This window comes from Garra rufa, chromosome 18, assembly GCF_049309525.1.
Source record: "Garra rufa chromosome 18, GarRuf1.0, whole genome shotgun sequence".
In the NCBI taxonomy this organism is placed as follows: Eukaryota; Metazoa; Chordata; class Actinopteri; order Cypriniformes; family Cyprinidae; genus Garra; species Garra rufa.
Window position 1 is genome coordinate 9,282,410 of NC_133378.1, and position 16,009 is coordinate 9,298,418.

Below are 16,009 nucleotides of genomic sequence, written 5' to 3' on the forward strand. Positions count from 1 at the left end.
TTATTTTATGCATTTTAGAAATCCCAAAACATTCAAGGCAAAATAATATATAATAATATAATATAATATAATATAATATAAATGTAATGTAATATAATATAATAGTCAGGATCATGTCTCTGTTCAGTTCTCCCAGTGTTTTCTCCCCTTCTGTTTCTAGTCATTTTGGTTTAGTCCTTGTGTCCCCCTTTTGGTTCATTTTCAGTTGGTTTATTCTTGCCCATATTTGTATTTCCCCCTGGTTATCCTTGTTATCTTGTTTGTAACCAGCCCCATTTTCTGTGTTTAAATGTATTCAGTTCCTCACTCCCCTCGTCCGGTGTTAACGTTTCTATGTGCTGTTCTGCGCCTCGGTTTGTCTTGTAAAGTTTCAACGTGTTTGTTTACTCCTTGTCTTTTGTTTTGCTTACGTTTATTAAATCAGTGTTTTGTTTGCTACCACTGTTCTCCTCGTATACAATATATTTGAGTTATTATGAAATCTTACGCAATGTTACGTGTAAAAATATTATATACATTTATTTTATGCATTTTAAAATATCTCAAAATATGCAAGACAAATAATATAGAATACAATAGAATCTTTTATAATAAAACTTTTGGCCATTTAATTTAATGCTTCTAGCTTTTTGCCATTTCATAAAACTAAAACAATATTTTACAATTTTTACAATTTATAACGTTTTATAATATATGTTTAAAAAGGTAGGTTAATCTGTGCCCCTGACAATCCATTTGAAATAAACATAATAACACTATAAAAAATGCTTTCTTACTTAGAATTTTTTTTGTCTCGTTTCCAGCCAAAACATCTAAAAATTCTTAAATCAGAAGGAAAATCAAGAAGTAAAAATTATTGTCATGTTTTGAGAAAAAGTCAAAATGAAGTGGGTTTTTGCTTAGAACAAGCAAAATAATCTGCCAATGGCGTAAGTAAAAAAAAAAAAATATTATTTCAAACAGAAAACAAGATTATTTTTCTTACCCTATTTGACACTTAATTTTTACTTTTTTTCTTAAAACAAGACAGTTTTTACTTGTCTAGAAAATCTTTGATTTAAGACTTTTTAGATATTTTGGCTGGAAATAAGACAAAAAAATCTAAGTAAGCATTTTTGCAGTGAATTTTATATGATGTATACAGTATGTAATTGGAATATGGCCTAATTCTGATTGACATGAATATTATAGTATACAGTATATACAGCCATGTTTTCTATGTCAAAGAAAGTTTACCCTAAGAAGTAATGAGAAACTTATCATGAATGCACAAAACCATTTCAAAACAATTACACTGTAATGCTTTGAAACAAAACCCTTCTTATCCTTATACAAATGTGACCCTGGACCACCAAACCAGTCATAAGGTTAAATTTTACAAAACTGAGATATATACATCATATGAAAGTTCTTTCTATTGATGTATGGTTTGTTAGGATAGGACAATATTTGGCTGAGATACATCTATTTGAATATCTGAAATCTAAGGGTGCAAAAAATCAAAATACTGAGAAAAACACCTTTAAAGTTGTCCAAATTAAGTTCTTAACAATGCATATTACTAATCAAAAATTACATTTTGATAGGTTTACAGTAGGAATTTTACAAAAAATCTTCATGGAACATGATCTTTACTTAATTTCCTAATGATTTTTGACATAAAAGAAAAATCAATAATTTTGACCCATACAATGTATTTTTGGCTATTGCTACAAATATACCCCAGCGACTTAAGACTGGTTTTGTGGTCCAGGGTCACAAATGTATTTATAAAACCTGACAACATTCCTGCTGATTTTATCTGGAAAGAAACAAAAGCTTGTCTGATCAAAGGTAAACTACAAAATCCTGTAATCTCATAATAAATGGACCTGTAGAAGACCTAGTATCTAGTATCTTGCAATATAAATTATTTCATGTCTTTATCATCGTATCTATTTAAAAGCTGCCATTCAATGGAGCGTAATAAACCAAAGTAACCTCCTCCTTTCCTTGGGCAATGTCTACAGAACCAATACCAGACTCAGAGAGACAGAGCACTTTCATAGGTGCTGTTTTACGCTGTAATGTTTTTGCATAAACAAAATACACCTGGTTTAAGAATATACACATAAAACTGTTCCACCAGCCGCCTTCTACACAACAGCCATCAGCTTAATATACTTTCTCAAACCACAATACAGGAGTCTGCTGAGTTTAGAGTGTACTAATGCACAAATGCTGAGGCTTTTTTGGAAATAGGCTCATTCTCCTGAAGTTTGGTCACAATTTCAAAAAGCCGGTCACATTGGCAGTTACCTAACTGGGGACTTATTTTAGGATGAACCTGACATTTACGCCGGAATGGAAGTGTAGTTCCTAATCTTATCGGCCTAGAAAATCGCATCTTTACATTTTCCACCGGTATTAGTACACGATATAACTACAGAAGAGTCAAGTTTTAAATAGGACAAATATCGAAACTCGTTGGTCATTTTTGAACGCGATGCTATTGGTCTAATAGGATTCAATGATCTATGCTAAGCTATGCTAAAAGTGACATCGCCAGAACGAGAGAACGGCTGAATGGATTTCAAAACGGTAAAACTCAACTTATTAACTCGGGGGGAGTTGGAGAATGAGCCTATTTCCAAAAAATGTGGAGTGCTCCTTTAAGTATCTACTGAAAATGAAGTACAATTCTAAAGGCTGAATATCACAGCCATGATCAGGTCGTAGTATACACTCAAAGGAAAACCAAAAATATACATTATATTTCCCTGAATAAAATATGATAAAGTCTATTAATACAATTTACTAGTTATACGTGACAAATAAGCACCCAGTTAAACAAATAATCATTACTGTAATGCGAAAATCTTATTATCTTTACTGAATGGTGTGTGTGTGTGTGTGTGTGTGTGTGTGTGTGTGTGTGTGTGTTTGTGTGTAAGAGAGAGAGCAAGAGAGAGAGTGACTAATGCAAAAAATGCTTTTCTTACCTAGATTTTTTTGTCTTGTTTCCAGACAAAATATCTAAAAAATCTTAAATCAAGGATTTTCTAGATGAGTAAAAAATATGTTCTTGTTTTAAGAAAAAAATCAAAATGAAGTGAGTGGATTAAGCAAAAAAAATCTTATTTTATAAAAGAAAACAAGATTATTGTTCTTACACCATTGGCAGATTATTTTGCTTGTTTCAAGCAAAAATGCACTTTATTTTGACTATTTTTTCTGAAAACAAGACCATTTTTATTCCTTGACTTAAGAATTTTTTGATATTTTGGCTGGAAACAAGACAAAAAAAATCTAAGGTTTTTTTTTTTTTTTTCTCAGTGTAGACATTAAATGTAAACGTAACCTAGATATGTACCAGATTTTGTGAGAACCACTCAGCATTGACTACAAGCAATTTGGCAATTTGTAAGTGCTTACATTTTATTAATTATATTATAACGTATTATTAATTTAAACAAATGCAAAGCTAATAATGTACAATATTTTATATGTATTAATAAATGCTTGATTATGTAAGCATTTAATTAGTATTTGTGACTAAAAATGTGTGCAAACAAATTGTAAAATGTATTTAGGAGCATGTGTGTAAATTAGTTTTATGAAATTTTTGATATTTTAAATTTAATTATTAAGTCTTAATAATTAAAGGTCTTAAATTTAGGGATATAAAAATAAGAATTTTGAACTTCAAAAACTAAATATGAAGTCTGAAGCAGGACCGTTTAAAGTCTTAGTGTACATGTTGTATATTAATAAATTAAATACCTTTGCTTGCAAATGTCTCCTTGTATCCCTTTTTAAAAAAGAAAAAAAAAAAAGAAAAACACTTTAACTGATACATTTTCAATGAAAGACTTTTAATAGGGTTGCACCGAAATTAAAATTCTTGGCCGAAGCTGAAGCCATGTATTTTGCCAATTTTTTTCACCATTGCATAAATTAAGTAGCCAAAATGTGATTTTTACAGTTTTATCTTGCTTTTCAAAAAAATAAATAAAAAATCTACAAAACAACAAATTAAACATATGTACTTAAAAGAGTAGTTCACTTGCAGAACAAAAATTTAAAGATAATGTATTCACCCCCTTGTCATGCAAGATGTTCAGTCGTAAGGAAATTATGTTTTTTATCTGTAAAAACACTGAGCATTTTTAACATTCTAGTAGGGCTGTCGCGATAACCGCAATATCGCAATACCGCGCTATTGACGTGCATAACCGCAGAGGAATGCAACAACCGCAGCAACCGCGATATTGGCCTGTTTTCTTTTTTCCTAAGGATTTGCCCTTCTCACTTAATGCCTGTGTGCTGAATATTAAATTAGTAATAAGTTAGTAATGATAACATAATGTGTTTATTATGAGGCTCAGTAGATATTATGCACTTAACATGCCTAAACAGACAGCGAATGAGAGAGAGATCGACTGAGCTTGTGCGATTACCTGCGTCTGTCTTTCAGATCGAGTCTGGTGTGTATGTGAAACTAGCTTGTCATGTCCAAGGAAAGTGAAATCTCTGTCTTAACATCGATGCTCTGCTGGTCAGCTGAGCCTTTAAAAGTGGCGATTAAAGTTGAAATGATTTTAACATCGTGTTTCATTACGTCTCTCTTTGAATAAATAAGCGTTTTTGAACGTATAGTTGAATGAACGGATTAAAGACAAGATAGTCTCTTGCCTCCATCTTGTGGCGTATCAATGAAACTGCACTGACTGACAGCTCGCCTAAAACACGCAGGTGAAATACTGACAGAAAGTCTCTCATCCAGTCAGACTCGAGGGTGCGCGCTAACTGTTATATACACGAAGATTTCAGATGCAAAGCCTCTAAGTATGTCTGACATTTTTTCTTCAAAATTTGCATTTCTTTCTGGCTAGGTTTCTATGTAAGTACTGTTTACTTCACTTCATATATCAACGCGATTTGGTTTCGGTTTATTGATTTCTGAATATGACCTTACATTGTAACAGCCTACACACAATTATATGGCGGTAATACCGCATACCGCGCTACTGAGCCACTCAAAATTACCGCAAGGGAAATTCCTTAACCGCGACAGCCCTACATTCTAGTAGACATTATAGCCTACCAACAAAGCACAATTTAACTTAAAATGAATAAGTTAGTAAAATAATATCCTTTGGCCATTTTTAAGACCCCCTTCTTGGATCAGGCATGTGTTTTTAATGTACAAATTAATGCAGCGTGCTGAGCAAAGGAGAATGTTATGATAAATGTATTAATAGAGCTGTTGTAATGATTGTTATCATTATTTTTGTCTTACTTTTTATTTTATTTTACAGAACAACAGTAAAATTACAATACTAACATTTATGTATGTTGACTTTTATTTTGGCGGAAACCCACAAGAAGGAGTACTACTTTTTGCTGACAGCAGCAGATTTATGAATGATTCTCTTATGCTGTATCAGCTCAGATTTCCCTCATGCTTTGGACTTTGAACATGCAGAGCTGCCAGAATACATTCAATTTATGTTTGCATTAGACAACATAACATTCTGTAGTTTTTTAATTTACTAATGATCAGGCCCGGCTCCACGGGGGGGCCAGGGTGGGCCTGGCCCACCCAATCAGAAGCCTGGCCCACCCGAGGCCCACACTACATAGCCAATCACAAAATTGGTACGATATTCAGTTGAGCTCCATATTTTTTTCTTACCGCCCGCACCCGCGAACATTCTAATATTGTATATAATTTTCGCACTTTCAATATGCAGGATATTGAAATCGCTTTTTTTTTTTTTTTTTTTTTTTAGATTTATTTTTTGGCCTTTTTGCCTTTATTATGATAGGACAGATCAGATAGGACAGGAAGCGAAGTGGGTGAGAGATAGGGGGCGGGAACGGGAAAGGTCCTCGAGTCGGGATTCGAACACGGGACGCCCGTAGCGCAACAGCGCTATATGTCGGCGCGCTAACCACACGGCTATTGGCGCCGACTGAAATCGCTTTTAAATGAGTGCTTGCGCTGTTTACTTTTACTTTCGATTTTGCGATAACGCGCACTCTGTGTAAAGGGAGTAGCGCATCTTATAATAGATATTTGTCAGTGAGCACAAGATTGAGCAGCAAATCCTCCAGCATGGTCTTTTTTTAGTCATCCTTTCCTATGAAAATGCTTATTATGGATGCAAAATGCAGAAAATAGAACCTGATCAGAATTTTTTTTTTTATGACGGACGAAAGTTTCAGAGGCAGTGTGTAAACTCGATTAACGTAACCTGAGTTCGTTTTTTTTTTTGTTTTAACGTGCGAAAATTTCCTTCTCGTGTGCAATGACATTAACTTCAGCAGCTCGTGTTGGATGCAGGGTTGCCAAGTCCGCGTTTTTTCCCTACGGAATTGGTCTACTTTTAAACTGTTGCCATGGGTTCATTTCCCCCAGTGGAAATTTTTGATATTTGGGATATGGTCAGTACGCTATTTTTGGTTCTCTTACGAGAGGTCTCTCGTACTGCGTAAGTATCTTACGCTAGGGGAAAATCCTTTTCTGCGAGATATTGAAGCCAAAAATTATCCTTAATTTAGAAAAAATGTAAAGTGCGTTGCAGCAGCATACAGACATAGGCGAAACAGCTTGCGCGCCTATTGGCTGCTCTGCGGCAACTGCAGCAGCCTATAGAGCGAGGCCTGGCGCGACGCCAGATCCAATGGGGGCATTTCGCGCCCTTTGCGTCGCTTCCCGCCTAAAAGGGCGTGGTCTAGGCCTATAAAAACCGCTCGCAGGCAGCTATTATCTGATTTTTCAGTAATGGAAAAAAAATGTGCACTTCCATAATGCACTTAAATAATACTTACTTTGTTTTCAAACACTAATTTTATACTTAATATACTAAAAATTATTTAGTACTTCTTAGGATAATTTTAGGAACATCTATAGTGTACTAAATTTTGCTATTTTGAGACACCATGTGCTTTTTGAACTAAAATGTGCTTTTATCTCTCTATTAAAATAATGTATGTAGTTATGTATGACCACTTGTAGTACACCTACAAATCCCCCCCCCCCCCCAATCATAACCCTGGCCCACCTTGAATATCCCTCGGCCCACCCTGCAGCTCATATCTGGAGCCGGGCCTGCTAATGATTTAAGGCGATTTCACGATTTCAGTCATCATACAGACTTTCTTGGACAGTTTTAAATGCTTCCACACTGCCGACATGTTTGCTGCATTAATGCGTGCCTCTATTTGATCAGGTCACGTCATTGTTCGGTATAATTTATTCTGCCTTTTTGCTTATTTATGCTATTTTCGTCAGAATATTTTCGGTTGCTGAACATTCGGTGCATCCCTAATTTTAATTGTGCTCCTAAATGTGTTCCTTGGAAGAAAAGAATATCAAATTCAATAAAAACTGCCAACACCTAATCAAATATGAAATTTGTCCATCTGAGAAAAATCATTCTAGTTTAAAAAGTCAATTTCTTTGCGGAATATCTAAATATTTTTTTAAATATCTAGGGCTACGCAGGTTCACAACCTTTCTAACACATGTCTGCCGTGACAATGAACTCTGAACATGCAACAATCATAAATCAGTGCTGTCAAGCAGTACTGTATATATATAAATCATGCTGCAGAGTACAGTGTGTGTGAGACTTTACCACTCTGCTGTGGCTTGTTGTCTTGTTGGAGCCGCTGAATTTGAAGAGTGTGTCGTTGAGTTTTGCAGGTGAGAACTGGAATTTCGGCTCGCTGTATTCTGTCACCGATGCCGGAGCTACAAAACATGCAAACAAATTAGCAAATGACATAATTGCACTAATTCACTAGTGACTAGTCTAGATAATTAAAGAGTATCATTAATGAATGTCTAGCACACATAGTTACACAGAAATAACATTTATTTAAACAAAAATGCATTTTCAAAAGTTTTTGGTTTTGTTTGTTTGTAGGGAATAAAAGTGTTGTATATAATCAAACAAATCATACATGTACAAATCCCTCTGTAAAAACCTTCAGGATATAGACAGGAATAAAACTGTAAAGTTTGGTGTGTGTACGTGCTGCTGAAGTGGAGATTTACGGCTCAGCGTAGTAGAAAAAACAAATTTTGAGAAAACACCTTTAAAAATATTTATTGTAATTTAAATCTATTGACTCAAATAGATAAAGTGCTATAAAAGAGACACAGTGTATTTTGGATGTTTTCTTTCCACTAGTCTGAGAAAAAAAAAAACACTTTATGAAAAACCAAAAAGCCCAAAATCTCAAACTTGACAGGTGCATGAAAAACAGCGTTTTTGTCTGCAGTGTCTCCTCTCAAAATCAAAAGTGAATGCACTGTGAACTAACATGAACTAACAATGAACAACTGTATTTTCAATAACGAACATTAACAAAGATCAATAAATGCTGTAATGAATGTATTATTCATTGTTTGTTCGTGTTCGTTAATACAATAACTAACATTAACTAATGAGACCTTATTGCAAGATGTTAATAAAATAATAAATATTACTGTAACAAATCAAGCATTTGAAAAAAAATTTTTTTGTAATCATTTAATTTAATAATTGAAAAATACTAATATCTATAGCTGTCCTAGTTTATTCATTTTAAACATTAAAACAGACTGAAACACTAGACATTTATTAAGCATGTAATAATCGCATTAAGCCATATCAAGATTTTGGTTTCGATTAAACATGCAGCACTTTCATTTTTAAATTTGATCTAAAAAAAAAAAAAAAAAAATGATGCACTAATGCTTTATAATAGCTTTCATTAATACAATTACCAAACATTATTAGTGTCAAAAAAAGAGAGACACAATATACTCTAAAACTCTTGAACTACTACTAAAATAACTTTATAATTCTTGTAAAATTATATAAGCAATTTTATGACTATATGTTCATTGAGAAACTGCATATATAAACAACATACAGCAATTAAAATACACACTTCCTCTTAAATATTAATACACTATCTGCACTTGCAAATGTATCTAAATGTATTCGCTCACGACTTCAGGCATAAATATTAATACACTTTCATCCAAAAAAAAAAAACTGGTGGCGAAATTTTCATTTTTATGCTTTTTGGCAGCAACCCACATTTAGACAGAATTAAACATTTTTAAACTTCATATACACTGGCGCTCAAAATTTGGGATCAGTAAGATTTTTAACTCTTATTCTCATCAAACTTGCATTTATTTGAACCAACATACAGAAAAAAAGTCATATGAAATATTGCAATTCAAAATAACTGAACTTTCAGACTTTAGTGTCACATGATCCTTCAGAAACCAATCTAATGTACTGATTTATTACTTTTACTATCAATGTTGGAAACAGTTCATATTTTTATGGAAACTGAGATACTTTTTCAGGATTCTTTAAAGAATAAAAAGTCAAAAAGAACAGCATTTATTCCAATTAGAAATCTTTTCTAACAATACAAGTCTTGCACATCCTTGCTGAATAGAAGTATTCATTTCTTCCAAAGAGAGACAATTTACTGACCCCAAACTTTGAACAAGGTGTTTTCTATTTGAAATAAATGCTGTTCTTTTTACCGTTTTATTTATCAAATGATTCTTAAAAAAAATAAAAAATGAAGCTGTTTAATAATCAGCATATTTGAATAATTTCTGTAGCATCGTGTGACACTGAATACTGAAGTAATGAAGCTGAAAATTCTGCTTTGCATCACAGGAATAAATTATATTTTAAAGTATATTAAAATAGAAAACCACTATTTTACATTTGCACAATATATTACAATTTTATTCTGTATTTTGAATCAAATAAACACAGCCTTAATGAGGAGAAAACCTTTAAAAAGCATTACAAATCTTACTGATCCCAAACTTTTGAGCGGCAGTGTATATTTGCACACAATATGTTACGAATTATAAGTCTGTTATTATAATGTTACCAAACATAACATACAATAAAATACAATCTTTAAACAAGACATATTATTCTCCTGGCATTAAATGCAATTAAACTGAATGCAAATCAGCACAGTTTTGAACTAGACAGCGCGTCACATCTAAACACTGGGTGGATCGTAATACTATGTCTGTGTTTTAAAGCTTGTCTACCTAGACAGCATTTTGGGCAGCATAAGCTCACAAAAATGATGTGAAGTTACAGTATGTTCTTGGTTAATGGTGTTGCACTTTTAGTCATTTTTAGAATAGAGGTTGTATGATTTATTTGAATTAAATGATGCATGCTCAAGAAGTATTTAAGTGAAAAGAGTAGAGTACATTTTTAAATGTTTTATTAATCTTTTGTCATGCCATAAAAAATATATGTAGAATCAACCGAAATGCAACTTCATCATTGCAAATATATTTAAATATATGAACGTTTTCAATGACATGGCATTAAAGTTTATTTAAGTTGATCATAAATGTTTTTAGCAGTAACCATTTCAAAGGTAAATATGGAATAACAAAATAAAGCTTTTTTGTGTTAAAAAGCTTTCTAATTTTATCTATAATACATTTTCATTGAATTGCTCGATAAATAAGGTGCAATTAAGTGTTTGGAAACATTACATTGAGTTCACTCTGAAGTATATTCTTTTAAAAAGTACACTATTTCCGTACTTACACTACCGCTCAAAAGTTTGGGGTCAGTACATTTGTATTGTTTCTTTTCTTTTTTTTTTTTTTTTTTAAGAAATTAAAGTTTTACTCACCAAGGATGGAAGTTAATAATTAAAAGTTTATTAAAAGTTAATAATAAATCATCTACATTGTTATAAAAAATATATATATTTTGAATAAACACTGTACTTTTTAAACTTGTTATTCATGAAAAAATCCTGAAAAAAATAAATAAATCACAGGTTCCAAAAAATATTTGGCAGCACAACTGTTGATATTACCAACATTGATCATTCTAATAATAAATCAGCATATTAGAATGATTTCTGAAGGATCATGTGACACTTAAGACACTTGATAAAAAAAATCAGCTTTTCATCACAGGAATAAATTCTATTTTAAAGTATGTTAAAATAAAAAAACAATTTTATACATTTTGCAATATTACTGTTTTTTCCCCCCTGTATTTTTAATCAAATAAATGCAGCCTTGATGAGCAGAGACTTCTTTTAAAGACTATTACAAATCTTACTGACCCCAAACTTTTGAACGGTAGTGTATTTAAGTATAAGAATGCTAAAGCGTACTTGTTTTTCACAAGGGAAAGTTTATTCTGCAGTTTTTGCTTTGATGCGTTTTTACAATAATTTTTTTTTTTCATTGTTTTTAAATCAATAATTACGTTTGTTGAAAATTCATTATTGCTGACGTTTCTGTATTTGTGGTTTTACCACTCATACTAAAAGTTCACCAGAGATAGATGGTTCTGCATGCCCAAGGGATAAACAATTAACAATGTCTAATAAATAATTACTAGTCGAGTGCCAATTGTTTAGTGAAAACTAATAATTATTCTACACTCAAATGTACAATGCCACATAGCAGACTGGAAGTTATTACACTTGCTTGCAGCTAAATTAAACATTAATAAGTCATGATGATTTCAAAACACAACCAAACTATATCCCCCAATGGGTGATATGATTATTCTTACAGTAATTAGTTATGATCTGAAATGTACTGACTGCCTTAATTGTAAGATTTAAAATGTTTCACTGTGCTGTATTTAAAATGCATGCAGCAAAATGAAGTTGAGGTAGGCTTCTAGTTCACAAGGATTTGAGACACGCCCCTGTCAAAAACACTTGTGTTTGAGATATTGATTACAAATGAATGCAGCTTTGCCTCAAAGACCTGCTTGAACTTGCTAATGAAAAAAATGTTTTCAGATACTGCCAAACATGCACGCAGTTTAGTTGTAAGACTAATTCCATGCTCCTTTTTTGGCATTATAACTAATGCATGTACACAGCGCGCTTACTTGTTGGCGACGAACTGGAGTCATTCTTGACCATCTTCGACTGTCTTCTCTTCACGGTGTTCACCTGCTCCAGGACGCGCTGCTTTCCCGTGTGCTGTTTTTTGTCGGACGGCAGGACCAGAGAGGTGTCGTCCGTCGAGACGGTGCCTAGAGTCGAACGAATCGGTTCGGCAGTCATCGCTGCTCTCAGTGGTTCTGCTTGCACCTTTGGCTAAATCCACAGGCTGTCCTTCGACAACACGAAACTCCAGCGCGGCTGCAGATGGAGTGAAAGTTTGTGTGCACTTTAGTGAGGAGCCACACCTAAGATGACGCCCACTCGATGTGTGGCGCTGCAGACCAATCACAGATCCATTCACTTTTTAAACCTGTTAGGAATTACCTGGCGTTTTTAAAAATTCAAATTGGATTTTGTTTTTGTTTGGAACACAGTGATTGAAAAGAACGGATTGAAATTGATTATAGAGTGAAAATAATTACTTATTTCTCTGACTGTTTAGCAAACTTTTTGTTTTAAACGTGGAGGAAAACCTGTATGTGCCTTGCAAAATTATTCATACCCCTTCGTTTTTTACCACATTTTGTTATGTTGCTGCCTTATGTTAAACTACTTTAAATTTCCTTTTTCCCACATCAATCTACACTCCCTACTCCATAATGGCAAAGCAAAAAATATGTTTTTAACATTTGTGCAAATTAAAAAAAAAAAAAAAAAAATTATACCCTTTTCTGGGACACTCGAATTTTATCTCAGGAGCATTCATATTGCTTCTAGATGTTACAACACTTCGAGTGGAGTATGATTTAGAAAGGCACACACCTCTCAGAAAAGGTCTAACAGCTGAAAATGCACATCAGAGCAAAAACCAAGTCCTGAGGTCAAGATAACTGCCTGTAGAGCTCAGCGACAGACTTGCGTTAAGGCAATGATCTAGGAAAGAGCTCAGAAAAAAAATCTGCTGCATTGAAGGTTCACAGAAGCATGTAGCCTTAATTATCCATAATGGAAGACGATTGGAACAACTAGGACTCTAGAAAATGTCTGGCAGCCCCCATCCAAGCTGACAGAGCTTGAGAGGTGAAAAGGTGAGGCAAAGAATGGCAGATAATTGCCAAATGCAGATGTGCAAAGCTTGTCACATCATACCCAAAAAGACTTGAGACTGTAAAGGTGCTTCAAAATTTGCACATCTGGTTTTTGCTTTGTCATTATTATGATGTATGGAGTGTAAAATGTGTGATTTTAAAGCAGTTTAACATAATGCTGCAACAAAACCAAATGTAAAAAACAAGAAGGGGTATGAATGCTTTTGCAAGGCACTGTATTTGAATTGGAATGAAAACGCAAAAGTTCTCTCACAAAAGTAAAAAATTGTGTTCTCCTGTTCTAGTGTTGGGGGTAACACATTACAAGTAACGCAGGTTATGTAATAATATTACTTTTTCCAAGTAACTAAAGTAAGGCATTACTTTTTAATTGACAAGAAAATATTTGAGTTACTTTTTCAAATAAATAACGCGAGTTTTTCTCATCATTTATTGATTAAAAGCTCTCCTGTCCCCATGTTGAGCGAAATTGTAAGTAAGATGTTACTTTACTTCTAGAATAAATGTAATCTCAATCACTAAAAAAGCAGATATAGTATTCCTCAAAATTAATAAAAACTGTAAAATTCAATTAATGCAAACCTGCAATAATTAAATATGTTAAATAATACAAATATCCTTTTTTTATCCCATTTTATTAACCGATGTCTTTGCTGCTGACATTCGATGATCCAATTCATCCATACTAATAAGCCCAAATTACTCAAGATATTCTAATATTTTTTCTAGTTTTCCTTTTTTTATTGCTGGATAGTTTAAAAAAAAAATTTTACTGTACAGACGTGAATTTACTTTTCTCTAAGCCTGAGGCTTTTAGTGTAAAAAGGCTTTTACACTTGCCAAAAATAGAACTTTTAATATATTAAAAATGTTAGTAACGCAAAAGTAGAAGGTCCATAAAAAGTAAGTAGCGTAATAAGTTACTTTTTTAGGGAGTAACTCAATATTGTAATGCATACTTTTAAAAGTAACTTTCCCCAACACTGTCCCGCTCCAAATGAGACGCTTTGCGTTCCCTTGCAAAAGTTGCTTTGCATTATCTGGCTTGTGTTCTAAAGACCAACTTTCCATTCCCTCGCAAAAGCTAAATATACTTTTATATATACTTTTTAAATATACTACCCCTCGCAAAAGTCGTGCATTCAAAAGAGACACTTTGCGTTCCCTTGCTGAAAGTCTTGCCTTCACGAGATACTTTGAGTTCCCTCGCAAAAGTGCTGTGTTCAAGTTCCCTTGCAAGTCTTGCATCCAAAAGAGATGCTTTGCATTCTCCCACAAAAGACTTCCACTCTATTCCAAAAGAGAAACTTTGCGTTCCCTATAGCAAAAGTACTGCGTCCAAAAGAGATGCTTTGAATCATTTCAGGCTTGACAGTATACTTTTAATTTTCTCGCAAAAATCTTATTTTCAAGAGATACTTTGAGTCCCCTTGCAAAAATTGTGCATCCCAAAAGTAAACCTTGCATTCTCTTGCAAAAGTGTTGCATCCAAGTGATACTTTGCGTTCCCTGCAAAAGTCTTGTGTTCCAAAGAAACACTTTGCTTTCCCTCGCAAAACTCTTGCATCCCAAAGAGAAACTTTGCATTCTCCCTCAAAGCTTTGTGTTCCAAAGAGATAACTTGTGTTCCCTTGCAAACTTTTTTCTTGCATCTCACTTATCATCACCATATCCCATACTAAAGCCTCACATCACATGCATTACATACATGCACAATAAAAAATAAAACCACCCTGAAATTACATTGATTATAATGTTACAAAGTTTACATGCCCTTGATTATATCAGTAATATCATGAGTTGCATAAATGTCTGCTTACATCCTTGTGTGGTAGTTGTCTGAGTCCCAGAATTGTGGTTCAAATATTTCTGTCTATTTATAGAAGCACGTTGGTTATATTCATTAGAGTGTGACATGCAGTTATTGGATAGTGTAATGCTCACATGGTTCAGTGTGGATGATGGGACATCTTTTCTTGCTCAGTCTCTGGCATCACACTTCACTGACAAATCTTGCAGGCACCCACAATCCTAAAACATCTATGCACATCCACTTACCAGAAAGGCACAATATAACTGTATACACACTTCAGTGTGAGTGTATAACAGTGCATATCCGTCCATGACTCACTCTGACGTGTTGCAACTCTATATTATAATTAGACCTTCTTTTACAACCACACCTGGAAATACTATTTTCTCATGTTTTGTTGTGTAACAAAACGGTTAAGATGTTAATTATTTTGATTGAAATATTATTGTTATGGTAATGGTTTCCTAAACTACTTAACTGTGATTAAAAAAAAAACATACAAGAAGCCACAAGTTTTACTTGTATTAATTGCTATTGAAGTCGGATATAGTAGTATTAGACTTGGCATAAAATATCAATGCTTCCCGAAATGCTAAAATAACTAAAAACTATAACAATATTTTGTTTTGCATTATTTTGCATAGATTCGTGACCTTATATTAAACTTAAAATGTTGTCGACTGTCCAAGAGGTAAGTGATAAGGTGAGGTAACACTTTTTTTTTTTTTTAGCAAAAGTGGTTGCTGCTGTTTGTATCTTCACTGGAATCAGTTTACAATTTCTTTGGAACAAAATGAAAGCTAAAAATAACAATCAGCTTGGTAACCACAGAAAACAAATGTCGGCTTAAAGGCTACAGACTAGTAAAGCTCAGAAATGAAACTATTAATGTTCAATTTACAGAAATGAATTCATCAAACAAATTTCATTTCGTAACAGTGCCTGAGTATTTATGTTTTGCCATTTTTTTAAGTAAAAGTGTCACAGTCTATGGGAAAATCCAAAGTTCTATACCATTCCAAATAGTCAAAGCTGTTCTAATGCATAATTACCCTGATTTATTGGGAACAGCTGTTTTAATCAACTCAACAGGTGAAAAAAAAGAAGCTCTCTGCTGTTGGTTTGTGGACAGTCATGGGTAAGACAAAGGAGCTCACTGAGGACCTGCGGCTGCGCATTG

General features: G+C 33.4%; 1 protein-coding gene across 1 annotated transcript in view; it reads right to left on the reverse strand.

Annotated features, from left to right (window-relative positions):
• pkp1a (plakophilin 1a) overlaps positions 1-12,165 on the reverse strand; it is a 49,084-nt gene extending 36,919 nt beyond the window's left edge. Inside the window, exons 1-2 of the mRNA XM_073823321.1 lie at positions 11,910-12,165; positions 7,626-7,741 (exon numbers count right to left, since the gene is read on the reverse strand). Of these exons, the coding sequence (XP_073679422.1) occupies positions 7,626-7,741; positions 11,910-12,087 (294 nt within the window). The 5' untranslated portion in view covers positions 12,088-12,165. The remainder of the gene's footprint in view (positions 1-7,625; positions 7,742-11,909) is intronic.
• Between the last annotated feature and the right edge of the window lie 3,844 nt (positions 12,166-16,009).